The sequence below is a fragment of the Bos mutus genome, chromosome 6 (genome assembly GCF_027580195.1).
Source record: "Bos mutus isolate GX-2022 chromosome 6, NWIPB_WYAK_1.1, whole genome shotgun sequence".
Lineage (NCBI taxonomy): Eukaryota > Metazoa > Chordata > Mammalia > Artiodactyla > Bovidae > Bos > Bos mutus.
In genome coordinates this window covers 90,015,135-90,042,929 of record NC_091622.1, presented here as the reverse complement: position 1 = coordinate 90,042,929, position 27,795 = coordinate 90,015,135, and the positions used below count along the sequence as shown (strand labels likewise).

The 27,795-nt window shown below is 38.6% G+C and overlaps 1 protein-coding gene across 3 annotated transcripts in view; it reads right to left on the bottom strand.

The window, feature by feature from the left end:
- Positions 1 to 2,661: 2,661 nt before the first annotated feature.
- THAP6 (THAP domain containing 6) overlaps positions 2,662 to 27,795 on the bottom strand; it is a 27,643-nt gene continuing 2,509 nt past the window's right edge. For 2 of the 3 annotated variants that reach the window (XM_070372520.1, XM_070372521.1), the window contains exons 3-5: positions 16,707 to 16,914; positions 12,215 to 12,340; positions 2,662 to 5,766 (exon numbers count right to left, since the gene is read on the bottom strand). In XM_070372520.1, coding sequence (XP_070228621.1) covers positions 5,512 to 5,766; positions 12,215 to 12,340; positions 16,707 to 16,914 — 589 coding nt within the window. In that variant the 3' untranslated portion in view covers positions 2,662 to 5,511. The remainder of the gene's footprint in view (positions 5,767 to 12,214; positions 12,341 to 16,706; positions 16,915 to 27,795) is intronic. The other variant, XM_070372522.1, reaches the window with a different exon arrangement.

The following is a 27,795-nucleotide window of genomic DNA, read 5'->3' as shown; positions in this document are numbered from 1 at the left end:
AAAGCAGGTGTTCTTCATAAACCACATTGTATCTACAAACTCTTAAGGCACAGAGAGGCCCTCTTATCAGTTAGGGAATGATGGAAATCCTCCTGAAATCCAAATTCCCAGATGCTAGCCGAGAGTCAATTCTACAGTCAGGCCTTTCTAAGGATAGCAGTCTCAGGCCTGTTATGTTAATCCCTTTTTTCAGACCCCTTGGCTTCTGATTTGTGGGTGGGGTTGGTAAAACCTTTACAGATCTTACAGGATGTAGGAGAAGTGGCTCCCATTTTATCTCCATTTAATTCACCACTCTGGCTCCTGCAAAATTTAGAGAGGCTGCAGGATGACAGAGGACTAAAGCAAATTCAACCAAGGAGTAGGCCTGACAATGGCCGAGTGCCAGCTGTGACATCTTGCTAGAGTCGATTAACATGGCTCTGGGTGCACGGTAGGCGACCCAGTGATCAGCTGGGTGCCTGCTTTACCATCCCTACTAAAAAAACACACACACAAACAGGATCAGAAAACAGATCATATTAACATGGAACTAACAAAAAGCAACATTAACAGCCTAGGTTATAACTCTCTTGCCTCTAATTGAAAGAGACCTAGACCATGTAGACATTCTATAGAAAATCACTATATTGACAGATTATGTTAATCAAATGGGATGAACAAGCTGTGACTAGTAAATCTGAAGACTTGATAAAGTATGCTCTAGAGGGTGAGATGAAACTCATGAAATTCAGGGGTCTACCACACCAGAACACATCTACTTCTCTGTTATTGACTATGCCAAAGCCTTTGACTGTGTGGATCATGACAAACTGTGGAAGATTCTTAACAGGATGGGAATACCAGACCACCTTACCTGCCTCCCGTGAAACCTGTATACAGGTCAAGAAGCAACAGTTAGAACTGAACATGAAACAGTGAACTGGTTCCAAACTGGGGAAAGAGTACATCAAAACTGTATACTGTCACCCTGTTTATTTAACTTATATGCAGAGTACATCATGTGAAATGCAGGACTGGATGAAGTAAAACCTGGAATCAACATTGCCAGGAGAAAATGTCAGGCTGGATGAAGCACAAGCTGGAATCAACATTGCTGGGAGAAATATCAACCTCAGATATGCAGGTGACACCACCCTATGGCAGAAAGTGAAGGGGAACCAAACAACCTCTTGATGAAAGTGAAAGAGGAGAGTGAAAAAGCTGGCTTAAAACTCGACATTCAGAAAACTAAGATCATGGCATCTAGTCCCATCACTTCGTGGCAAATAGATGGGGAAACAATGGGAACAGTGACAGACTTTATTTTTGAGGGCTCCAAATCACTGCAGATGGTGACTGCAACCATGAAATTAAAAGACTCTTGCTAAGCTATGACCAGCTTACACAGCATATTAAAAAGCAGAGAAATTACTTTACTGACAAAGGTCAGTACAGACAAAGCTATGATTTTTCCAGTAGTCATGTATGGATGTGAGAGTTGGACCATAAAGAAAGCTGAGTGCCAAAGAATTGATGCTTTTGAACTGTGGTGTTGGAGAAAACTCTTGAGTCCCTTGGACTGCAAGGATATCAAACCAGTCAATCCTAAAGGAAATCAGTCCTGGATATTCTTTGGAAGGACTGATGCTGAAGCTGAAGCTCCAATACTTTAGCCACCTGATGCTAAGAACTGACTCACTGGAAAAAACCCCGATGCTGGGAAAGGCAGGAGGAGAAGGGGATGACTGAGGATGAGATGGTTGGATGGCATCACCGACTTGATGGACATGAGTTTGAGCAAGCTCTGGGAGTTGGTGATGGACAGGGAAGCCTGGCATGCTGCAGTCCACGGGGTCGCAAAGAGTCAGACATGATTTAGCCAACTAAACCACACAGGGAAAATCTGAGGCGGAGTGGGGGAGGAGTCCAGTGACCAGGGGCACGCTAGACCATCCCCTCTGAATAAAAGACAAATTTAGTAGTACAACTTCTATCTCCCACTATGAATGTGAAAATTGCTCAGTTTTGTCTGACTCTTTGCGACCCCATGGACTGTAGCCTGCCAGGCTCCTCTGTCCATGGGATTCTCCAGGGAAGAATATTGGCTGTTCCCTTCTCCAGATCTTCCCAACCCAGGTCTCCCATATTGCAGGTGGATTCCTTAACAGCTGAGCCACCAGGGAAGTGAAGTGAAGTCGCTCAGTCGTGTCCAACTCTTTGTGATCCCATGGACTATAGCCTACCAGATTCTCCCGTCCATGGGATTTTCCAGGCAAGAATACTGGAGTGGGTTGCCATTTCCTTCTCCAGATCTTCCCAACCCAGGGATTGAACACCGGTCTCCCGCATTGTAGGCAGACGCTTTACTGTCTGAGCCACCAGGGAAGCCCCCACTAGGAATAAGGAAGCACGATGCTTAATAAGCATCTCCAGGTTCTGATGGTAGCACATTTCAAATCTAAGAATACTGCCCTTGCTGGTAACATGAAGGCTGCCAGTTTTGAGTGAGGCTGAAAGGAGAGGGCTGAAAGGGGTCTACGGCAGATGCATACTGTGGTGGAAGCAGGCCTGCCACCTGGGTTACCTAATCTAGCAGACTCTAAAAGACAGCAGAGTTATTGGTGGAGGGAAAAATGCAGGCGAAATGAAAGCAAAACCACTGTATACATACTCTTGATTTTTCGCTGTTCATTTTATTGAACTGAGTGTATAAAACCAACATAGAGCACATTACTAGAAAAAATATTTTATTTTTCAAATACATAATGGATTCTTTACTCTCAATTATTTCTTTTATCTTTTATTAAGACTAAATATATATAAATATTAATAATTTCATCTTTTCTCAAATTAATGACAATGGTATAATTGTGATTATCTTTTAGCAACCAAAGTCTATTTCCAGAGGTTTGAACTTGATATGAGAAAAACACTGTATCAAGTCCACTGTACCTGATTTGGTGCTGAGGTTGAACTGGTGTAATGGTTTGCTCCAGGATCCAGAGGCTATTGTAAGCTTGAAAGCAAAGTGAAACCCTTAGGTTGACCTTGGCTGCTTAAGGATCCTCCGGATGGGGGTGAGGGGTGCCTGGTTCTGTTTTGCACAGGACGGCTCGTCCTCAGGCTAAGCTGGAATCTCTGGGAACAGTGTGTGTGTGTGTTAGTTGCTCAGTCGTGTCTGACTCTTGGCGATCTCATGGACTATAGCCCACCAGGCTCCTCTGTCCATGGGATTCTCCGGGCAAGAATACTGGAGTGGGTTGCCATTTCCTTCTCCAGGGGATCTTCCTGACCCAGGGATTGAACCCAGGTCTCCTGCACTGAAGGCAGATTCTTTATATCTGAGCTATAGGGAACTGAGGTATGTGTACACGTTCAGGCATTTGCCTGGATGGTAGGTGGGGAGGACTCTAGTTATGTCACATTTCTACTGGTAATCCTTTCTCCATAAGGGCAAATGGGCAGCTCCGGATTCTTGACGATAGCAATACTTTGCCCACAGCTCACTCTTTCTCAATGACAGTGAGACCAGTGAAAAAGAAGACAAAATCTTAGTTCACTATGAACACGGAATACCAGTAATAAAAGTGACTGTGGTAACTGTGATGATAGTGGCAGAAACTGGGAACTGATTCTCGGAAAGGTCTACTGGGCTTGATTTATTTTAAGCAGCCAGGAGAGATCTAGAATTTGGACGCAGTGTTTGGATCTATCCTTTTATTTTTCTCCATTGCCCACTGACTTTAAAAACCTAAGATCATACCAAACTTCTATTAGCATGTCCACCATGAATGCACAATTAAATAACTCAAATAAATAATGGGTAGCTAAAGAATACTTTAAAGGTAGTAAAAAGATAGCACCTCAATGATTTCTTAGCATAATGCTAATCTTTCAAATGTGGGTAAAATCCCATTTAGTGGGAAGGTTTGGAATCTTACATAAAAATATAACATGCATTATATATTTCTTGAATATAAAAAATTCAAGCGACTGTATCCTTACTGATATTAATGTAACACAAATAAAATTATAATGAACATTTTAACACAAAATGCAGTTCATTTCTAGTTAACATATTGAAATAACTGATATTCAAATTCTAACTATTATAGCACACACATATGAATGGAGTTTACGTATATACATATGCTTCAAAGTAGAACTTGCTTTGGGGCTAGTACTTTTTATTCTAATGCACAGTATTTATGACTAATTTCAGTTGTTTTTACTAAGAAATTAGGAGATAAACTTAAATTTCTGACTCTTGGATCAGTCAGAAAATAACTAAAAGTTATTCATCTGTAAATTCAGTAAGAAGCTATTCTAAAATTGTTGCTTATCTATTTCTCTAAATGAAATCTTGGAGAGCAATCCTGTCTCCTAATTAAAGGAAAATATTATAACCCTCTTTTTAATTCCTATTTTAACTAGAAGAGCCACATCATTATTTTTAATGTTTTTTTCTGTATTTTATACCTTAAAAAAATGTTAGTAATACTACTTTCTGTAAAATACAAAACAACATTAAAAGTATCCAGTTACTACTGGCATTCAGATTTTGGAGATATACCTTTATGATGAAATAACAGTCATGAAACAAAATGTTCAGAAGAACTGTCAGTAACCATTTAAAAATCAGATTTATGATCCTCTTTAAAAATGTGTTAAAGCGATGCTGGTTTACATCAAAGTGCTCCTAGTGAGGAGAAATGATGTACTGTATTGAAAAAATAAGACGTCATCAGGGGTCTTCTTAACTTGGCTCTGAACAACCTTAAAGGCCAAAAGATCTGCACCTTATGTTGTTCTCAAGGTTACTACCATGGGATGCCTTGTAAAAACATCTTTTGGTGTTATTGATAATAAAAGCACCTTGATTTGGATTCTAGATGGACATGTATTATAAGCAAAGATACTCCTTTGAAGCCAAAAATCTGATGCTGCTTAAGTGTCCACTTTCGACTACTAGAGCTTAATGTAGCTGATCTAAAATCATTTCCTTAGTCCTACAGAATTTTCTTGATCTCTTAACATTTTAAAATAGTGACCTGGTACTAGTTTAGGTCTAAAAGTGTTCACTGTTCGGTCATGTCTGACTCTTTGTGATCCCGTGAACTGTAGCCCTCCAGGCTCCTCTGTCCATGGAATTTTCTGGGCAGGAATACTGGAGTGGGTTGCCATTTCCTTCTCCAGGGGATCTTCCCAATCCAGGGATTGAACCCAGGTCTCCTGCAATGTGGGTAGATTCTTCACCTCTGAGCCAGCAGGGAAGCCCATATAGTTTAGGCCTATAAAAACATAACTCTCACAAGTTACTCCAAAACATGATAACTAGCACAAAATTTTGCGTATCTTTTAAAAAAAGCCTTTGGATAATAACTCTAATGCATCAGGTTGCAGAGGACCCAAAGGGCACTTTAAATGATGGAATGATGGACATCATTTAATGATGGTAAATGAGAATTATTTCCTTAAAAGCCAATATCAATTTTACCAATTTTAAGTAGAACATAACATGAAATTATTTCATGAAATATAGTCTTGTTCTATGCTCTCCTGACACCAGTCCCAACAGAAAGCTTCCAGTCTTTTTGCTGTTTCTTGACTGATGAGACATTCATCCTTTAATTCCCTGATTGTCTTCCTCAATGATTTTTGGAAACGTTTTTCTCGGTTTAGAACATTCTGCAGACTTTTCTTGGTATCCTCTAGCTCACTGATCACATGATCTAATTTATGCTTAAGTTTCTTTGGGCTGTCCATCACACTGTAGCTATGTTCCTGAAAACATAAACACCAAGTTATTAAACCAGACAGACAAGCAGTTAGATAAAAAGTTATAACTAGGCCTCAGTTATTTCTCCGAATACTATGCTTAGAGAACATTTTTAAGTTGGTGATACTAAGAGTTGTTCAAAGACCACAGGGAGAGGACGGGGATGTTTCAGGTGCCTAGAGTCCCCATCTTTGTTTGTCTGAGGTCTGGCATACACAAGGAGGGCAGAATCCTAGGGGTGGAAGGCACTTCTCACCTGGAGGTAGGCATCTGCTTATGAACAAACAGCATGACACTCACGTGACCGTAACAGTTTTGGTCCCTAAGTGTGGGCTGCTAAGTTTAAGTTTTACCTATCCAAAAAACTTACATTTTTAACCTTTTAACGGAATTGCTTTATTTGATGAATATTTCACTTTATAAGGGATGACAGGAAAGCACTGAAGCAGGTCCTCAGGCTGGGTGTTATGGATTTAGAGAGGACTCTGGTCTTGGATTTATAAAGAGATAATTTAAGCACTCAGTACTTATTTTGGTTATGGTATATTTGTTGGGTATACTTTTTTCATTCAAAAACACCACTGACATAATTTTGAAAAGCTGTTACTTAAAATTAGTGAAAATGACTTTGCTTTCAGCTTTGTGAAAATTAGTGAAAATGACTTTGCTTTCAGCCAAGATGAAATAAGAGGCTGGACTGACAAAAGAAACCCAGGACTTCCCTGGTGGTAAAAGGCTATCTGCTTGCTAAGGCAGAAGACCAGGAAGACTTCACATGCTGTGGAGCAGCTAAGCCCGTGTGTCACAACCACCGAGCCTGCGCTCTAGGGCCTGCAAGCCACAACTACTGAGTCTGAGTGCTGCAGCTACTGAAGCCCAAGTGCCCTAGAGCGCGTGTTCCACAACAAGAGAGATGCCACCAGTGAGGCCAGTGCACTGCAATCGAGTAGCCCCTGCTCACTGCAACTAGAGAAAGCCCATGTGTGGCAATGAGTAGATGCAGTAAGACCTCAACACACAGCCAAAAGGTATAAAAATGTTTTGCACATAAGGACATCAGGCAAGGAAGGCAGAGATTGAGATGGGAAACAAAGAGATGAGCCTTATGACTGCCCAACTTACTGCCTTGAGAGAGTTCTAGGCGTCAGTGCAAGGAGAGGAAACCCAGGCAGAGCTGGTTAGTCAGAGTTGAGGAGGTAGTGCAAAGTACTTGGGGAGACCAAGGTGGCTACAGTTCACAGAACAGAGTATCAGTAGGAGAGAGAAGAACCTGGAGATCTTCAGAAGCTCCCTGTCAAGTATGGCCCTGAGTAAGATCAGAGTATGTGTGTAGGGAACTGCTCAAGGCTGAGGAAAGAGTGGCCAGAAAAGATCAGGAGTACCCTGAGCTCACAGATTTTACTCCCACCAGCCAGACCAGATTCATGGGGAACTGAGCAGAGTACACAGAAGAGTCTTGCCTCAGTGGTGGAGAACAAATAGCCTGAGACTGAGCACTGTTCTGGTCCTGCCTAAAAAAAGCAAAACCTGAAAGGACCAAATTGTTTCCAAATAACTACACCTCATAACAAAGCTCAAGCATATAGGACACAAAAATATCCAGCATCCAGTGAAGTAAAATCCATAGTAAGTGGCACACAAAATTTTACCAGGCATGCAAAACAGCAGAAAATATGAGCCATAATAACAGAGAAACCAATCCATAGAAACCAACCCAGAACTAACAAATGTTAGAATCAGTAGACAAGGAAATTAATGAAATTATTTAATCTGTATCATATATGTTAGAAAGTTAAGCAGAGACATGAAAGACATAAAAAAGAATCAAGTAGGACACCTGGACTTAAAAATTATTATGTGTGAGGTGAAAAATATATTAAAGAGAATGATGGCACCCCACTCCAGTACTCTTGCCTGGCAAATCCCATGGATGGAGGAGCCTGGTAGGCTGCAGTCCATGGGGTCGTGAAGAGTCGGACACGACTTTCCCTTTCACTTTTCACTTTCATGCACTGGAGAAGGAAATGGCAACCCATTCCAGTGTTCTTGCCTGAAGAATCCCAGGGACGGGGATTTCATCTCTGGGGTCACACAGAGTCGGACATGACTGAAGTGACTTAGCAGCAGCAATGGCAGATTAGAAATTTCAGAAGATTGGTGAAGGTGAAGATACAGCAATAGGAACTATCCAGAATGGACTACAGAGAGAAAAGGGAGTATTTAAAATACAAAAAAATGAACAGCATGAGTAGAGGTGGCACAACTTCTGACAGCCCAATACACACGTAATTAGACTCCCCAAAGGAAAAGGAAGACAAGTTGAGGAAGAAAGAACTATTTGAAGAAATCATGACTGAAATTTTTCCTAGTTTGATAAAAACTATAAACTCACAGATAAAGAAACAATAAATCCCAAGCATAAGAAACATGAACAAAGCTAAACTATGGTATAATCAAATTATTTAAAACCATTAGCAAAGCAAACCACTCCAGTGTTCTTGCCTGGAGAATCCCAGGGACGGGGGAGCCTGGTGGGCTGCCGTCTATGGGGTCACACAGAGTTGGACACGACTGAAGTGACTTAGCAGCAGCAGCAGCAAAGAAAAATTTTTAGCAAAGGAAAAAGATAAGAATGATAGTAGATTTTTAATTAGCAAGCATGCATATGAGAATATAGTGGAGCAACATCTTAAAAAAACTAAAAACAACAAACTCCCAAACTTTCAACCCAGAATTTGTCAATATCTTTCAAAAATGAAGACTAAATGATTGTTCAGGTTTTTCCAGACTAAATAATGACTATTTAGCAGACTAAGTAATGATTTTATAAAAGCTGAAAGAATTTATCACCAGCATAGCTGCACTATAAGGAGTATTAAAGTTAAGTCCTTCAGACAGAATGATACCAGATGGAAATATGGATTTACACAAAGGAATGAAAAGCCCTGCAGTGGCAACTACATGGGTAGCATATACCTTTTTTTCTTGTTATTTAAATCTTTTTAAAAGATAATTTACTGCTTAAACAAAAATAGTATCAATGTAATGTGTGGTTCATAGCATATGTACAGTGAAATGTATGACAGCTGTAGCAAAAAGGTTGGAGAAGAGAAATAAAAGTATACTATAGTAAGATATGTATACTATACACTAAGTGGAATAATATTACTTATCATGTGGCCTGTGGTAAGTTAAACATGGATGTTATAGACCCAAAAGCAACTAACAGTTATGGTGAATGAATTAAAAAAAGGAGATAAGATGGAATTATAAAAAAATTTAATTAATTGAAAAGAAGACAAAAAAAGAAGAAAATGAGAACAAAGACTAAATGGAACAGGAAATAAGTATGATGACAGATTTAAACCAAACCATATCCCATTAGATAATCTGATATAAAGTAATATGATAATTATATTATTATTGTTTAAATAATCCAAATAAAAGGCAGAAATTATATATAGAAAAGATTAGTGATTATAAATAACCAAGTTATATTTAAAAAATCAAGACCCAATAGTACATGCCACCAAGAAAAAACACACCTTAAAACAAAAAGACACAAATAGGTTGAAACTAAAGGTTTCAACTAGGATAACACTAATAACAGATAACTACAGTGGGTATATTACTATCAGACAAAGTAGACTTCAGAGCAAAGAATATTACCAGGGATAAAGAAGGCCATTTCTTAATAATAAAGGGGTTAATTTATCAAGACATAAGAATTTTCTTTTCCAATGGTTTTGAATAATTTGATTATGATGTAGCCTAGTTTAGTTTTATTCATGTTTCTCGTGCTTGGGATTGCTGAGCTTTTTATCTGTGGGTTTATAGTTTTTATCAAACCTGGAAAAATTATGGCCATGATTTCTTCAAATATTCCTTTCTATTTCAACTTTTCTTCCTTTTCCTTTGGAGAGTCTAATTACATGTATATTGGGCTGTCTGAAGTTGTGCTACTTCTCACTGATGCTCTGTTCATGTTTTTCATTTTTTAAACATTCCCTTTTCTCTCTGTAGTCCATTCTGGATAGTTCCCATTGCTATATCTTTACCTTAACTAATCCTTTCTTCTGACATATCTAACATGCCATTCAGTTCAGTTCAGTCACTCAGTTGTGTCCAACTCTCTGTGACCCCATGGACTGCAGCATGCCAGGCCTCCCTGTCCATCGCCAACTCCCAAAGTTTACTCAAATTCATGTCCATTGAGTTGGTACTGCCATCCAAACCATCTCATCCTCTGATGTCCCCTTTTCCTCCTGCCTTCAAACATGCCATTAATTCTCTCCAATATAATTTTCAACTCACACATTGTAAGTTTTTTCTAATTCTTAGTTTTGCTTATATGAGATGATAGATGTTCATCTAAACTTACTGTGATGATCACTTCATGATGAATGTAAATTAAATCATTACTGTATACTTTAAACTTATACAGTGATGTATTGTCAATTATATCTCACTAAAACTGAAAGAATAAAATAGAAAGGTACTTCCTCAGTCTGATAAAGGGCAATTATGAAAAATCCACAGTTAACATCATATGAATATCTTCAATGGTGAAAGACTGATGCCTTCCTCCTAAAATCAGGAGCAAAGCACAAAGATCAGTTCTCAGTTCTTCTACTCAGCATACCCTTGGAGGTTCAAGGTAGTGCAATAAAGCAAGAAAAAGAAATGAAGGTATTTACATTGGAAAAGAAGAATTAAAACTGTTTTTAATGACAGACATCGGAGAAGGCAATGGCACCCCACTCCAGTACTCTTGCCTGGAAAATCCCATGGACGGAGGAGCCTGGTAGGCTGCAGTCCATGGGGTCGCTAAGAGTCGGACACGACTGAGCGGACTTCATTTTCACTTTTCACTTTCATGCATTGGAGAAGGAAATGGCAACCCACTCCAGTGTTCTTGCCTGAGAATCCCAGGGACGGCAGAGCCTGGTGGGCTGCTGTCTATGGGGTCACACAGAGTCGGACATGACTGAAGTGACTTAGCAGCAGCAATGACAGACATCATGATTATCTTTGTAGAAAACCTGACAGCTTTTACAAAAAAGCTTTGATAATTAACATGTGAGTTTAGCAAGTTTGACAGATACAGTTTCATATACAAAGATCAATTTATTTCCATATACTAACAGTAATTAAAACAATGCCATTTATAATAGCATCCAAACATACAAAATACTTAGGGATAAACCTGACAAAAAAAAACGAAAGACTACACTGAAAATGACAAAACCCTGCTAAGAAAATTTAAAAGTTTAAATATATGAAGTGATGGGCTGGAAGACTTAAAATAGTACTATTAAGATGTCAATTCTTCCCAAATGGATCTGTAGATTCAACAGAATACCAGTCAAAACTCTAGCAGGAATTTTGTAGAAATTTATGAAAGTGATTCTAAAATTCATATAAAAATGCAAAGGACCAAGACTATCCAAAACAACTTTGAAAAAGAACAAAGTTGGAAGATTTAACACTGATAAACACTACCTGATTTTAAGCATTATTATAAAACTATAGTAATTAAGATAGTAAAACAGATCTGGATTCCAGGCCTGATTCTAACATGAAAAAGCAATCAGATGAATAAATAAATGCAAGCTTCAATACTGTGTGTGTATGATAGTCCTTCAAGAAAACCTAAAGACATAACTATTTTTAAAATTAGATATTTCCACATAGAACCTACAATACCAATAACTAAAGGGAGGAATTATTTATTGTATTTTATTGGTTGACATTATTTTGCTAACAAAGGTCTATCTAGTCAAAGCTATGGTTTTTCCAGTAGTCATGTATGGATATGAGAATCGAACCATAAAGAAAGCTAAGCACCGAAGAATTGATGCTTTAGGACTGTGGTGTTGGAGAAGACTCTTGAGAGTCCCTTGGACTGCAAGGAAATCAAACCAGTCAACCCTAAAGGAAATCAGTCCTGGATATTCACTGGAAGGACTGATGTTGAAGCTGAAGCTCCAACACTTTAGCCATCTGATGTGAATAACTGACTCACTGGAAAAGACCCTGATGCTGGCAAAGACTGGAGGCAGGAGGAGAAGGGGACGACAGAGGATGAGACAGTTGGATGGCATCACTGACTCGATGGACATGAATTTGAGCAAACTCCAGGAGTTGGTGATGGACAGGCATACTGGCGTGCTGCAGTTCATGGGGTCACAAAGAGTCGGACACAACTGAGCAACTGAACTAAACTGAACTGACTGGTTGAAATATTTTTGTGAAAGCATTCTTTGAATTAAATACGTATATATAAATTATAATGGCCCTTGGAAGCAATATTACTTTTGGTTATTACATATTAAAAAAAATCTCAAAAACCTGAACTCCTAATTTTTCAGTAAGATTTTAAAAAGCTTAATCCTAACAGAGAGGGCATGTTCATCTTAAAAATATCAACTTTAGCCCAGTAATTTTACTTACAAAAATGAACTGGGACTGGAATTCTTCAACACACGAGGAAGTATCAACAAGCTTGTGATTGTGGTTTGTAACTGGAAGGGCTTTGAGGGTGAAGTTTTTCCTATAATGAAGCTTTTCTCTTTTCCCCTGTTAAGAATAGTTAATTGTTAATCAATCATTGTAGATATTTCTGTCCTTTTGTAAATTTTTAACCTTCTTAACTTTTTGTAGTAAAATTATTATATATTTTTTTAGTGGAAATTGCTTTTAACAGTCAGTAAAGTTTAAATTCACTAAGATTACTTTAAAGGAACTTCCCTAAACTAACTTTAAAGTTTACCTGGAAACACGAATTTTCCTTAAAAAAAAGAATGATAATGAGGGAAGGTATATCCTACAAGGTATTAAAAATATCCTACAAGGAAAGAATATTTAAGATAGTGTACTATTCTTTTGGCTTCTCAGATGGTTCAGCGGTAAAGATCTGCCTGCCAAGCAGGAGGCACAGGAGATATGGGTTCTAGCCTTGGGTCAGAAGACTATTCTCTTAAGAAAAATATGAGTAGATCATGTAGATAAGAGCCTTCAGGATAAAAAATGGCATTCTAAATAAGTGGAGAAAGGCTATAAGTCATGAAAAATGAATTAATTATGAAAAAGTTTTATCATTTATGTACAGTAAATCACAATGAATTTCTACATAATGAAAATTCATGTAAGAATGAAAACAATGAGGAAGTAGAAAAATACATGGGAAATATTTATAAAATCTTAAATCAGACAGCACAAGAGAAAATATAGGACTACTTAAAAAAATGTATTTCACACAAAACAAACCAACACCATAATTAGAACTAAAGACAAAGAACAAAAAGTAACTGCAACATAGTTAAATGATTCATATCCTCAATATCTATTGTTGTTATAAAACAGCTTAGAAAAAGATAAAACTAGAAGACTTGAATAAGTTATTCAGGAAAGAAGAAGTAAAACTGTCTAATGAACACAGGAAATAATGCATAAATGCACTAATATTCAAAGATATATTAAAACAATAAGATGTCATCTATGCCTATCAATTTCAGCAAAGGTTAAAAACACAACTTACACTGAGGATTAGGATGGACAGACACTTTAATGCATAACTATTAGTAGGGCAGTAGACTGATACAAACTTTACGATGGGCTTTTGGGAGGCTTGTATCAAAAGCAAAAGACTTAAAAATGTGTGTAAGTTTTGGTCTAGCTATTTTATTTCCAGGAAATTAGTTTGGGGAAATAAGGATATGTACATAGATTTAACTACAATAATGTTCATTCTAATGCTTTTAAAAACAGTGAAAGATGATAATCTATATACAATGGTAAGGATTGATTACATAAAGTATTTATTGTCCATACACTGGATCAATCACTATATGGTCATTAAAAATGTACTGTAAAGATGATATCACTAAATATGAGAAAGGATATAGAATCATAGGAACTCTTATAAGCTGATGGTGGGGGTATAAGTTGGTAAAACCACTTTGGAAAACTATGGTGATATCTACTCAAGCTGATCCTAGGATCCAGCAATTCCACTTCTAACATAAATATACATATATTCTGTAGAAATGTGTACATTTAAGTGTATCAAAAGGCATGGACAAAAATGTTTGTAGTTACACCATTCATAATAGCTCCAAAGTGAAAATCCAAATGTTCATCAACAGTAGAATAGAAATTATAGTTTATTTATACAATGTGCTAAAGAACTGATGTTTTTGAAATGTGGTGCTAGAGAAGACTCTTGAGAGTCTCTTGGACTGCAAGGAGATCAAACTAGTCAATCCTAAAGGAAATCAACCCTGAATATTCATTGGAAGGACTGATGCTGAAGCTGAAGTTCCAAAACTTTGGCCACTTGATGTGAAGAGCTGACTCACTGGAAAAGACCCCGACGCTGGGAAAGATTGAGGGTAGGAGGAGAAGGGAGCAGCAAAAGATGAGATGACTGGATGGCATCACCAACTCAATGGACATGAGTTTGAGCAAACTCTGGGAAATGGTGAGGACAGGGAGGCCTGGTGCACTGAAGTTCATGAGGTCACATAAAGTTGGACATTACTTAGCACTGAACAACAACAAATACAATAGAATATTATAGTGCAAAGAAAATACATGGACTAGTAAGTACCACATGCTGCAATGTGGATGAATCACAAGAGCAAGATGTTGAGTGAAAGCAGCCACAGAACAGAGTATGTACTATATGACTCCATTTACAATAACTGACAGCAATAAAAGTCAGGATAGTGGTACTTTCAAGGGTGTAGGGACTGGGAAAGAGCATGAGGGAAGCTTCTGGGGCATTGATAACTTTCTCCGTCTTGGTCTGAGAGGAGTTACATGAATATATTCACTTTGTGAAAGTCCAGTGGTCTATACACTTATGATGTGTGCATTTGTTTGATGCTTTTGAACTGTGGTGTTGGAGAAGACTCTTGAGAGTCCCTTGGACTGCAAGGAGATCCAACCAGTCCATTCTTTTTTTTTTTTTTTTTCCAACCAGTCCATTCTGAAGGAGATCAGCCCTGGGATTTCTTTGGAAGCAATGACGCTAAAGCTGAAACTCCAGTACTTTGGGCACCTCATGCGAAGAGCTGACTCATTGGAAAAGACTCTGATGCTGGGAGGGATTGGGGGCAGGAGGAGAAGGGGACGACAGAGGATGAGATGGCTGGATGGCATCACTGACTCGATGGACATGAGTCTGAGTGAACTCCGGGAGTTGGTGATGGACAGGGAGGCCTGGCGTGCTGCTTTTCATGGGGTTGCAGAGTCGGACACAACTGAGTGACTGAACTGAACTGAACTGAACTGATGTTGACTTCAGTATAAAGTTTAGTTAAAAAAAAAAATTGATGTTCCATATAGGTTTCTCTTAAAAATGTGATCCATTGAGCTGCAACACAATCATGCAGGGTACCTATCAAAAAATGCAGATCCTAGACTCCAAAGCAAACTTGCTGAATCAAACATTTTGGGAGAGCTGGTTAGGATTCTGCATTTTAAGCCAAGCTCCCTGGATAATATTTAGGTAGACTAAATTTGAAAGCCATTGTTATATAAAAATATTTAACATCATGGAAAATATTATAATAGTTAAGAGTGAACTTTGGAGCTAAAATACCTGGGTTTAAATCCAGCCTCTGCCATTTAACAGCAGTGTGACTTGGGGAATGTATTCTAGTTTTCTGGGTCTAAATTTTCTCAAGTGGTCAAATGAGAATAAGATTATTTAACTCTTATGGTAGTTTAGGGGACTAAAAGAGTCAAAATATATGTAAAGTGCTTAGATTACTGCCTGGCACACAGTAAGCACTGTATGAATGTTAAAAAAAGAGCAAAGCAAATAAAAAGGATATACAGTATAATCGTATTCTGTAAGAATTATAAATAGAGATATATTTATATACAAACATACACATAAAAATGACAGAAAAGATCCACATAGAGTGTTAACAGTGTTACTTCTGGATTCTGTGATTTCCTTGTTATTAGGAAATAACTTTTGGAAGTTAGTAATTTATTGCTTATTTGACTTATTATGTCCATATTTTTTAAGGTTCGCTTAAGACTATAGATGACACCATGGTATAGGAAACAAATCCTTTAGAGCAAATTGCAGAAGATACTGTACATTTATTAACATGGAAGAAACTGAGTCAGTTTCCACTATATAACTCAAGTACTGAGGTACGAACATCTGCAAATGTGACCAAGACCCCTATGGGAGTAGATCTTCTGAACTACTTCCTGTTTCCAGCTGTCAGGAAGGAGATACCTTTCAATAGAGGTTCATTCCTATTGGTATGGGAACCACAGGCCCTCCCTGAATTTTCCACATTGGAATCAGTCAATCTCTAGAGTTTCTGAAAGTGAGTACGCGTTCAGGTATATGAAGTCAAGAGAGATACTGAGGGTGAAGCAGCTCATCCATGGCACTAAAATCATTGAGAAAAGCCACAGAATACAACTAGAGTTTCCTTAAACAATCCTTTTATCTTCTTGTTTTTGACCTCTTCTTTTCCTTCTCATCTTTTGGTTTTCTACCTTCCAGTTCTACTCAGGCTTTAAGTGTGAATATGTGGCTCTCAAAGTATTCTTTGTGTCTGTTGCGGCTCTGCTCTTGACTTTTGCTCCAGTGTGAGGCGCACTGCCAGCTTGGAACTTCAGTTCAACTCTAACATTCCTCCAATTTTTAGACCCAAATCTTGAGCTATACTAACTCAAGTTTGCTTCACCAAACCTTAGTAAGGTACAGATATTAACATTTCTGAGGGGCTACTGGTAAAACACTCTTACTACTCTTTAGAAAAGCTTACACAGTTTACAAATCTAAAAAAACTTAAAGAATGGTTTTCAAATCAATAAGCAAATAGTAAAAAATGGTAGCAAGTGTGTGAAGGTTCTTAAATAGTCCCTAAAAAGTGAGTAATGATGGTTAAGCAGCATCTGATAAACAAACCTGTGAGTGAGATACGGAATCAAAAATAGAAGGTACGACTCCAGGTTTCAGTTTAATATTTGGAGTACTTCTGTCAAAATCTGTCTTCTTAAAGTGTCTTGAACACAACACATCTCCTTTTTTAGGCTCCCAAATGCCTGCAGCATTCACGTCAAGTCTTTTCATTGCTAATACCCATTTTCTTTTGATGTTTTCATCTGTAGGGAATCTAGAAAAAAATTACATAAAGTATTGATGTTTAATTTAACACATATACTTGAATTAAAAGGCTGTGCCTAAATTGATTCTTTAACTGGTTTGTTATTACTCTTGAAACTGGAATATTTAGGAAACCACTGCAATTTATGGTTTTATAACTTTCAGTTTTAATACTCAGATTTTTGTACCAAACATGCTGCAGGCAAATAGTCCTCATTTAATTCTTTCTCATATTATAAAGAAGAAAAGCTTCCAAAGACATTTAATACCTTAGAGTAAAATTCACAACTGAAGGTTTTTCTTCATCTATAGATGATGAAGAATATCACTTGGGCCTTTTCCTATCTGATGAATTTATCCCAGATGAACAGAGACACTTGTAGTTCCAATGTTCTATCAACATCAAAAAGTTGTTTAGTACAACATTTAATACAAAACAAGGGTGTAAATGCTTGGTGAATGAATGCAGAGAACACCTGCGGAATCTGGAATTTTGGAGATCAGAACTATTTTGAGATCTGGAGGTTAATAGCCATATCTTTTCCAATTTTCCAAGCTGGTTCAAGTCTTTTTTGGAATAAAGTGGGGTACACATGTTCATTTTTTATTTCCTTATACTTAGCAAAGTAGCTGGGAGATCTTTCTCTGGCACATAGCACAGTACCTGGCACAAAAGCAACAAAATAAAACTTCAGCAAATGAATAATTATTAAACTTTATTGCTCCTTCTTTCCTATGCTGTCAGAAGAATGACTAAAATACTAAATTAGGACCATCTTGATTTATCTGGGGAGGCCTTACAAATAGCTTTGAAAAGAAGAGAAGCAAAAAGCAAAGGAGAAAGGAAAGATATAAGCATCTGAATGCAGAGATCCAAAGAATAGCAAGGAGAGATAAGAAAGCCTTCCTCAGCGATCAATGCAAAGAAATAGAGGAAAACAACAGAATGGGAAAGGCTAGAGATCTCTTCAAGAAAATTAGAGATACCAAGGGAACACTTCATGCAAAGATGGGCTCGATAAAGGACAGAAATGGTATGGACCTAACAGAAGCAGAAGATATTAAGAAGAGGTGGCAAGAACACACAGAACTGTACAAAAAAGATCTTCACGACCAAGATAATCACAATGGTGTGATCACTGACCTAGAGCCAGACATCCTGGAATGTGAAGTCAAGTGGGCCTTAGAAAGCATCACTACAAACAAAGCTAGTGGAGGTGATGGAATTCCAGTTGAGCTATTTCAAATCCTGAAAGATGATGCTGTGAAAAGTACTGCACTCAATATGCCGGCAAATTTGGAAAACTCAGCAGTGGCCACAGGACTGGAAAAGGTCCGTTTTCATTCCAATCCCAAAGAAAGGCAATGCCAAAGAATGCTCAAACTACTGCACAATTGCACTCATCTCACACGTTAGTAAAGTAATGCTCAAAATTCTCCAAGCCAGGCTTCAGCAATATGTGAACTGTGAACTTCCAGATGTTCAAGCTGGTTTTAGAAAAGGCAGAGGAGGGGGCTGTCCTAAGATGGCGGAGCAATAGGATGGGGAGACCACTTTCTCCCCCACAAATTCATCAAAAGAACATTTAAACGCCGAGTAAATTCCACATAACAACTTTTGAATGCCGGCAGAGGACATCAAGCACCCAGAAAAGCAGCCCATTGTCTTCGAAAGGAGGTAGGAAACATATAAAAGACAAAAAAAGAGACAAAAGAGGTAGGGATGGAGCTCCATCCCAGGAAGGGAGTCTTAAAAAGAGAGAAGTTTCCAAACACCAGGAAACACTCTCACTGCCGAAGTCTGTGGCTTGCCTTGGAAGCACAGAGGGCAACATAATAGGGAGGAAAAAATAAGTAAATAATTAAAACCCACAGATTACGAGCCCAACGGTAACTCCCCCAGCGGAGAAGCAGCCCAGACACCTGCACCCGCCACTAGCAAGCAGGGGCTGGGCAGGGAGGCATGGGCTGCATTGCTTAGAGTAAGGATCGGGCCTGAATGCCCCGAGGGTAATCAGAGCGAAATAATCTGGGATTATTATTCACGTGGGATAGCTACCACGTGAAAAGCCCTAAGACACCGCCAGGCCCGCGCAGAGAACAAAGCACTGAACAGAACTAGCCGGCTACAGACCATCCCTCTCTGGTGACAGGCAGCCAGAGCCAGAAGGGGGCAATTGCAGCCCCAGAGAGACATTATCTACCAAACTGCAAGTAGGCTTCTTTGCTAACTAAGACTTCTTGGGGTTTTGGACAGTCATTATCCGCCTGAGAAGGTGCGCCCGTTGTACACCCAGAAAACCGAGTGGCAGGGATGGGAGAGGCGATAAGTTGCAGTGACCGCGCTCGCCAAACACCTCATCACCCGAGCTGCTTGGAGCTGGGAAGGGCACAAAACGCAGGCCCAATGGAGTCTGCACCTCTGAGGACTACCCGAGTGCCTGAACCTGAGAGGCTTAGCCCTGGGAGGTGCATGCAGCCCAGGGCCGGCCTCGGATGGTTCCGGGCAGAGCAACCTAGAGCCTGAGCTGTGTGGGCAGGCAGGGTGCACGCTCTGTGAGCAGGGGCAGGCCCAGTGTGGCTGAGACATTGTGAGCACACGCCAGTGTTGTTTGCAGTGTCCCTCCCCACAGCGCGACTGAACAACTGAGCCTAAAAAAAAGTGTCCACCACCGCCCCCCTTGTGTCAGGGCGGAAACCAGACACTGAAGAGACCAGCAAACAGAAGAAGCTAAAACCGAGGTGCCGGGAGCCGGCGAGAGGCATTCCACTCGTGACAAAGGTCATGAGGAAGGAGGCTCGGCATACGCAAAGGCGGGATTGAGCCTCAGGAGTCCCCCCGGATATTCTCGAGCATCTACCCCCAAAAAACCAGAGTCTGCTTACTTTATTGCTTTGTGCTCTCACCTCTGACTTTACTGGGGGCTGTCCCCCACCACCATCTCGCTCTCTCTGTCAAAGAGTTAACTTACAGCTCCAATTAATAAAGTTCCTGGGCAATTAGTAGTGTTTAAATCCAAACCCCTCAGATAGCTCTCTAATTCACCTGACAAGTTTACCCAGACTCCTACAGCTATGCATACGATTGTTTACAGTCTCCCAGCCTCGAGGGGCACGAGAAGCTTAAGATATTCAAATAGCTTAGAGCCTCTCAGAGAGTTAGAAACTGTCAGAATAAAAACTAGTAAAAGATTTCATTGATGAGCCAATGCTTGTTGCCAAGTTTTCACATCCCCTGTATTGTATCCTTGAATATGTATTAATTAATAGTTGGTATGTAGAAAAAATAAGTAGTGGCCTTGGTGTTAGTAACTTTAGACCCTTAAGGTAATAAATTCTTTCCTTTGTTGTAAACCCATTACACATCCACCCTATAGGAATGCAATTTTATCTAACACCTTCGGAAGATGGCGCCAAACCTTAAAATAATTACTCTTAGACAAAATAAGTCTTTGTCAAGAGTCATAAAATGTTAATAGGCCTTCTGGCCAGAAGATGATGTAAATCACCTAAACCATTTGTATACGATAAATTTGCAGGAAAGAAACACTGGTTTTTGATAAGGATCAGAGACTGCTGACTTTGCATCCCCTATTATCCTCTATGTGTAACTTAGGGTATAAAAACCCCTGTTGGAAATAAAGCTACAGGCCTTGCTCACCAAAGCTTGGTCTCCCCATGTCATTTTCTCCTCAATTTCCAGCTGAGTCTCCATCTGGAGCGCGGAGGTCCTCTGCGACCATTTATTTGCCTGGGCTTCTAAGACCCACTCGAGAAGGTGTCTAAGGTGGGGCACCTTCCGCTATTCGAGAGGGTGCCTGCGGCCTCCGTGGTCAGAGCTAACCTGGTGTCACGGGTTATACTGATTTTCTGCGTAAACCAAGCTACTCAGCTTCTTTACTCCACTGAATTTTCCTACTGAGCTATCCTCATTCTATTACTCTTTATATCTTTGATAAATAAATAAATAAATAGGTCGCCGAAGCCATCTCTCCTTCGAATACCCTGGATCAGCCGGGGCTGGACCCCGGCACCGAGGGAACCGCCTTGGAAATGACAGTGCAACAGATTAAAATCCTGTAGTTAGTACCGACTACATAGGAACGGGCCTAGATCTTGAGAAATAAAAGCTGGATCAAGGAACTATCCAAAAATGAACTGACCCCACACTGCCCACAACACCACCAGAGAAAGTCCTAGATATATTTTTACTATTTTTACTATCATTCTTTTTTCTTTTTAACTTAAAAAAAAATTTAAGTCCTTTATTACTCCTTTAATTTTCATTTTTATAACCTACTATTAGTTTTTTAAAAAAAGACTTTTTTTAAAGCAAACCATATATATTTTTTTAAAATAATTTTTGTGACTTTTATTTTTTTTCCTTCTTCTTCTTTTCTTTAATATTGTATTTTTGAAAATCCAACCTCTACTCTAGAATTTTAATCTTTGCTTTTTGGTATTTGTTATCAATTTTGTACCTTTAAGAACCCAATCTTCAGTACCCATTTTTACTTGGGAGTGAGATTACTGGCTTGACTGCTCTCTCCCCCTTTGGACTCTCCTTTTTCTCTACCAGGTCGCCTCTGTCTCTTCCCTCCCCCTTCTCTGTTCTACCCAACTCTCAGAATCTCTGTGTGTTCCAGAAGGTGGAAAACACTTAAGGAACTGATCAGTGGCTGGATCTGTCTCTCTCCTTTTCATTCCCCCCTTTTATCCTCCTGGCCACCTCTGTCTCCTTCCTCCCTCTTCTTTTCTCTGTGTAACTCCATGAATATCTCTGAGCAGTCCAGACTGTGGAGCGCACATAAGGAAGTGATTACTGGCTAGCTTGCTCTCGCCTCTTTTGATTCCACCTCATCTCATTTGGGTCACCTCTAACTCCCTCCTTCTTCTCCATGTAACTCTGTGAACCTCTCTGGGTGTCCCTCACTGTGGAGAAACTTTTCATCTTTAACCTAGATGTTTTATCAATGGTGCTGTATAGAAGTCTTGAGCCTACTGTAAAAATAAGACTAAAAACCAGAAGCAGAAGGCTTAAGTCCAAATCCTGAGAACATCAGAGAACTCCTGACTCCAGCGAACATTAATCAATAGGAGCTCATCAAATGCCTCCATACCTACACTGAAACCAAGCACCACCCAAGGGCCAACAAGTTCCAGAGCAAATTCTCCAGCAACACAGGAACACAGCCCTGAGCTTCAATATACAGGCTGCCCAAAGTTACTCCAAAACCACTGACATCTCATAACTCATTACTAGACACTTCATTGCACTCCAGAGAGAATTCCAGCTCCACCCACCAGAACACTGACACAAACTTCCCTAACCAAGAAACCTTGACAAGCCACCAGTACAACCTCACCCACAGCGAGGAAACTCCATAATAAAGAGAACTCCACAAACTGCCAGAATACAGAAAGGCCACCCCAAACTCAGCAATATAAACAAGATGAAGAGACAGAGGAATACCCAGCAGGTAAAGGAACAGGATAAATGCCCACCAAACCAAACAAAAGAGGAAGAGATAGGGAATCTACCTGATAAAGAATTCTGAATAATGATAGTGAAAATGATCCAAAATCTTGAAATAAAAATGGAATCACAGATAAATAGCCTGGAGACAAGGATTGAGAAAATGCAAGAAAGGTTTAACAAGGACCTAGAAGAAATAAAAAAGAGTCAATATATAATGAATAATGCAATAAATGAGATAAAAAACACTCTGGAGGCAACAAATAGTAGAATAACGGAGGCAGAAGATAGGATTAGTGAAGTAGAAGATAGAATGGTAGAAATAAATGAATCAGAAAGGAAAAAAGAAAAACGAATTAAAAGAAATGAGGACAATCTCAGAGACCTCCAGGACAATATTAAACACTCCAACATTCAAATCATAGGAATACCAGAAGAAGACAAGAAGAAAGACCATGAGAAAATACTTGAGGAGATAATAGTTGAGAACTTCTCTAAAATGGGGAAGGAAATAATCACCCAAGTCCAAGAAACCCAGAGAGTCCCAAACAGGATAAACCCAAGGCGAAACACCACAAGACACATATTAATCAAATTAACAAAGATCAAACACAAAGAACAAATATTAAAAGCAGCAAGGGAAAAACAACAAATAACACACAAGGGGATTCCCATAAAGATAACAGCTGATCTTTCAATAGAAACTCTTCAAGCCAGGAGGGAATGGCAAAACATACGTAAAGTGATGAAAGAAAATAACCGACAGCCCAGATTACTGTTTCCAGCAAGGATTTCATTCAAATATGAAGGAGAAATAAAAATTTTTACAGACAAGCAAAAGCTGAGAGAATTCAGCACCACCAAACCAGCTCTCCAACAAATTCTAAAGGATATTCTTTAGACAGGAGACACAAAAACGGTGTATAAACTCGAACCCAAAACAATAAAATAAATGGCAACGGGATCATACTTATCAATAATTACCTTAAACGTAAATGGGTTGAATGCCCCAACCAAAAGACAAAGACTGGCTGAATGGATACAAAAACAAGACCCCTATATATGTTGTCTACATGAGACCCACCTCAAAACAGGGTACACATACAGACTGAAAGTGAAGGGCTGGAAAAAGATATTCCATGCAAATAGATATCAAAAGAAAGCAGGAGTAGCAATACTCATATCAGATAAAATAGACTTTAAAACAAAGGCTGTGAAAAGAGACAAAGAAGGACACTGTATAATGATCAAAGGATCAATCCAAGAAGAAGATATAAGAATTATAAATATATATGCACCCAATATAGTAGCAACACAATATGTAAGACAAATGCTAACAAGTATGAAAGGGGAAATTAACAATAACACAATAATAGTGGGAGACTTTAATACCCCACTCACACCTATGGATACATCAACTAAACAGAAAATTAACAAAGAAACACAAACTTTAACTGATACAATAGACCAGTTAGACCTAATTGATATCTATAGGACATTTCACTCCAAAACAATGAATTTCACCTTTTTCTCAAGTGCACACGGAACCTTTTCCAGGATAGATCACATCCTGGGCCATAAATCTAACCTTGGTAAATTCAAAAAAATTGAAATCATTCCAAGCATCTTTTCTGACCACAATGCAGTAAGATTAGATCTCAATTACAGAAGAAAAACTATTAAAAATTCCAACATATGGAGGCTGAACAACAAGCTGCTGAATAACCAACAAATCTCAGAAGAAATCAAAAAAGAAATCAAAATATGCATAGAAACGAATGAAAATTAAAACACAACAACCCAAAACCTATGGGACACTGTAAAAGCAGTGCTAAGGGGAAAGTTTATAGCAATACAGGCATACCTCAAGAAACAAGAAAAAAGTCCAATAAATAATCTAACTCTACACCTAAAGCAACTAGAAAAGGAAGAAATGAAGAACCCCAGGGTGAGTAGAAAGAAAGAAATCTTAAAAATTAGGGCAGAAATAAATGCAAAAGAAACAAAGGAGACCATAGCAAAAATCAACAAAGCCAAAAGCTGGTTCTTTGAAAGGATAAATAAAATTGACAAACCATTAGTCAGACTCATTAAGAAACAAAGGGAGAAAACCAAATCAATAAAATTAGAAATGAAAATGGGAGAGATCACAACAGACAACACACAAATACAAAGGATCATAAGAGACTACTATCAGCAATTATATGCCAGTAAAATGGACAACGTGGAAGAAATGGACAAATTCTTAGAAAAGTACAACTTTCCAAAACTGAACCAGGAAGAAATAGAAAATCTTAACAGACCCATCACAAGCACGGAAATTGAAACTGTAATCAAAAATCTTCCAGCAAACAAAAGCCCAGGTCCAGACGGCTTCACAGCTGAATTCTACCAAAAATTTAGAGAAGAGCTAACACCTATCCTACTCAAACTCTTCCAGAAAATTGCAGAGGAAGGTCAACTTCCAAACTCATTCTATGAGGCCACCATCACCCTAATACCAAAACCTGACAAAGATGCCACAAAAAAAGAAAACTACAGGCCAATATCACTGATGAACATAGATGCAAAAATTCTTAACAAAATTCTAGCAGTCAGAATCCAACAACACATTAAAAAGATCATACACCATGACCAAGTGGGCTTTATCCCAGGGATGCAAGGATTCTTCAATATCTGCAAATCAATCAATGTAATATACCACATTAACAAATTGAAAAATAAAAGCCATGTGATTATCTCAATAGATGCAGAGAAAGCCTTTGACAAAATTCAACATCCATTTATGATAAAAACACCCCATAAAGCAGGAATAGAAGGAACATACCTCAACATAATAAAAGATATATATGACAAACCCACAGCAAACATTATCCTCAATGGTGAAAAATTGAAAGCATTTCCCCTAAAGTCAGGAACAAGGCAAGGGTGCCCACTTTCACCACTACTATTCAACATAGTTTTGGAAGTTTTGGCCACAGAAGTAAGAGCAGAAAAAGAAATAAAAGGAATCCAGATTGGAAAAGAAGAAGTAAAACTCTCACTGTTTGCAGATGACATGATCCTCTACAATAGAAAACCCTAAAGACTCCACCAGAAAATTACTAGAGCTAATCAATGAATATAGTAATGTTGCAGGATACAAAATTAACACACAGAAATCCCTTGCATTCCTATACACTAATAATGAGAAAACAGAAAGAGAAATTAAGGAAACAATCCCACTCACCATTGCAACAAAAAGAATAAAATACTTAGGAATATATCTACCTAAAGAAACTAAAGACCTATATATAGAAAACTATAAAACACTGATGAAAGAAATCAAAGAGGACACTAATAGATGAAATATACCATGTTCATGGATTGGAAGAATCAATATAGTGAAAATGAGTATACTACTCAAAGTAATCTATAGATTCAATGCAATCCCTATCAAGCTACCAACGGTATTTTTCACAGAGCTAGAACAAATAATTTCACAACTTGTATGGAAATACAAAAAACTTCGAACAGCCAAAGCAATCTTGAGAAAGAAGAATGGAACTGGAGGAATCAACCTGCCTGACTTCAGGCTCTACTACAAAGCCACAGTCATCAAGAGAGTATGGTACTAGAACAAAGACAGAAATATAGATCAATGGAACAAAATAGAAAGCCCAGAGATAAACCCACGCACCCATGGACACCTTATCTTTGACAAAGGAGACAATAATATACAATGGAGAAAAGACAATCTCTTTAACAAGTGGTGCTGGGAAAACTGGTCAACCACTTCAGTATAAAAGAATGAAACTAGAAGACTTTCTAACAGCATACACAAAAATAAACTCAAAATGGATTAAAGATCTAAACGTCAGACCAGAAACTATAAAACTCCTAAAGGAGAACATAGGCAAAACACTCTTGACATAAATCACAGCAGGATCCTCTATGACCCACCTCCCAGAATATTGGAAATAAAAGCAAAAATAAATAAATGGGATCTAATTTAAATTAAAAGCTTCTGCACAACAAAAGAAACTATAAGCAAGGTGAAAAGACAGCCTTCAGAATGGGAGAAAATAATAGCAAATGAAGCAACTGACAAACAACTAATCTCAAAAATATACAAGCAACTCCTGCAGCTCAATTCCAGAAAAATAAACGACCCAATCAAAAAATGGGCCAAAGAACTAAACAGACATTTCTCCAAAGAAGACATACAGATGGCTAACAAACACATGAAAAGATGCTCAACATCACTCATTATCAGAGAAATGCAAATCAAAACCACAATGAGGTACCATTTCACGCCAGTCAGAATGGCTGCGATCCAAAAGTCTACAAGCAATAAATGCTGGAGAGGATGTGAAGAAAAGGGAATCCTCTTACACCGCTGGTGGGAATGCAAACTAGTACAGCCACTATGGAGAACAGTGTGGAGATTTCTTATAAAACTGGAAATAGAACCACCATACGACCCAGCAATCCCACTGCTGGGCATACACACCAAGGAAACCAGAATTGAAAGAGACACGTGTACCCAAATGTTCATCGCAGCACTGTTTACAATGGCCAGGACATGGTAGCAACCTAGATATCCATCAGCAGATGAATGGGTAAGAAAGCTGTTGTACATATACACAATGGAGTATTACTCAGCCATTAAAAAGAATGCATTTGAATCAGTTCTAATGAGGTGGATGAAACTGGAGCCTATTATACAGAGTGAAGTAAGCCAGAAAGAAAAACACCAATACAGTATACTAACACATATATATATGGAATTTAGAAAGATGGTAATGATAACCCTGTATGTGACACAGCAAAAGAGCCACAGATGTATAGCACAGTCTTTTGGACTCTGTGGGAGAGGGCGAGGGTGGGATAATTTGGGAGAATGGCATTGAAACATGTATAATATCATAAAAGAAACGAATTGCCAGTCCAGGTTCAATGCAGGATACAGGATGCTTGGGGCTGGTGCACTGGGATGACCCAGAGGGATGGTATGGGAAGGGAGGTGGGAGGGGGGTTCAGGATTGGGAACACGTGTACATCCGTGGTGGATTCATGTTGATGTATGGCAAAACCAATACCATATTGTAAAGTAACTAGCCTCTAATTAAAATAAATACATTTAAATTTAAAAAAAAAATAAAAAAATAAATACAATGTCTATATGCAAAAAAAAGAAAAGGCAGAGGAACCAGATATCAAATTGCCAACATCCGCTGGATCATGGAAAAAGCAAGGGAGTTCAGAAAAACATCTATTTCTGCTTTATTGATTATGCCAAAGCCTTTGACTGTGTGGATCACAATAAACTGTAGAAGATTCTGAAAGAGATGGGAATACCAGAGCACCTGACCTGGCTCTTGAGAAACCTGTATGCAGGTCAGGAAGCAACAGTTAGAACTGGACATGGAACAA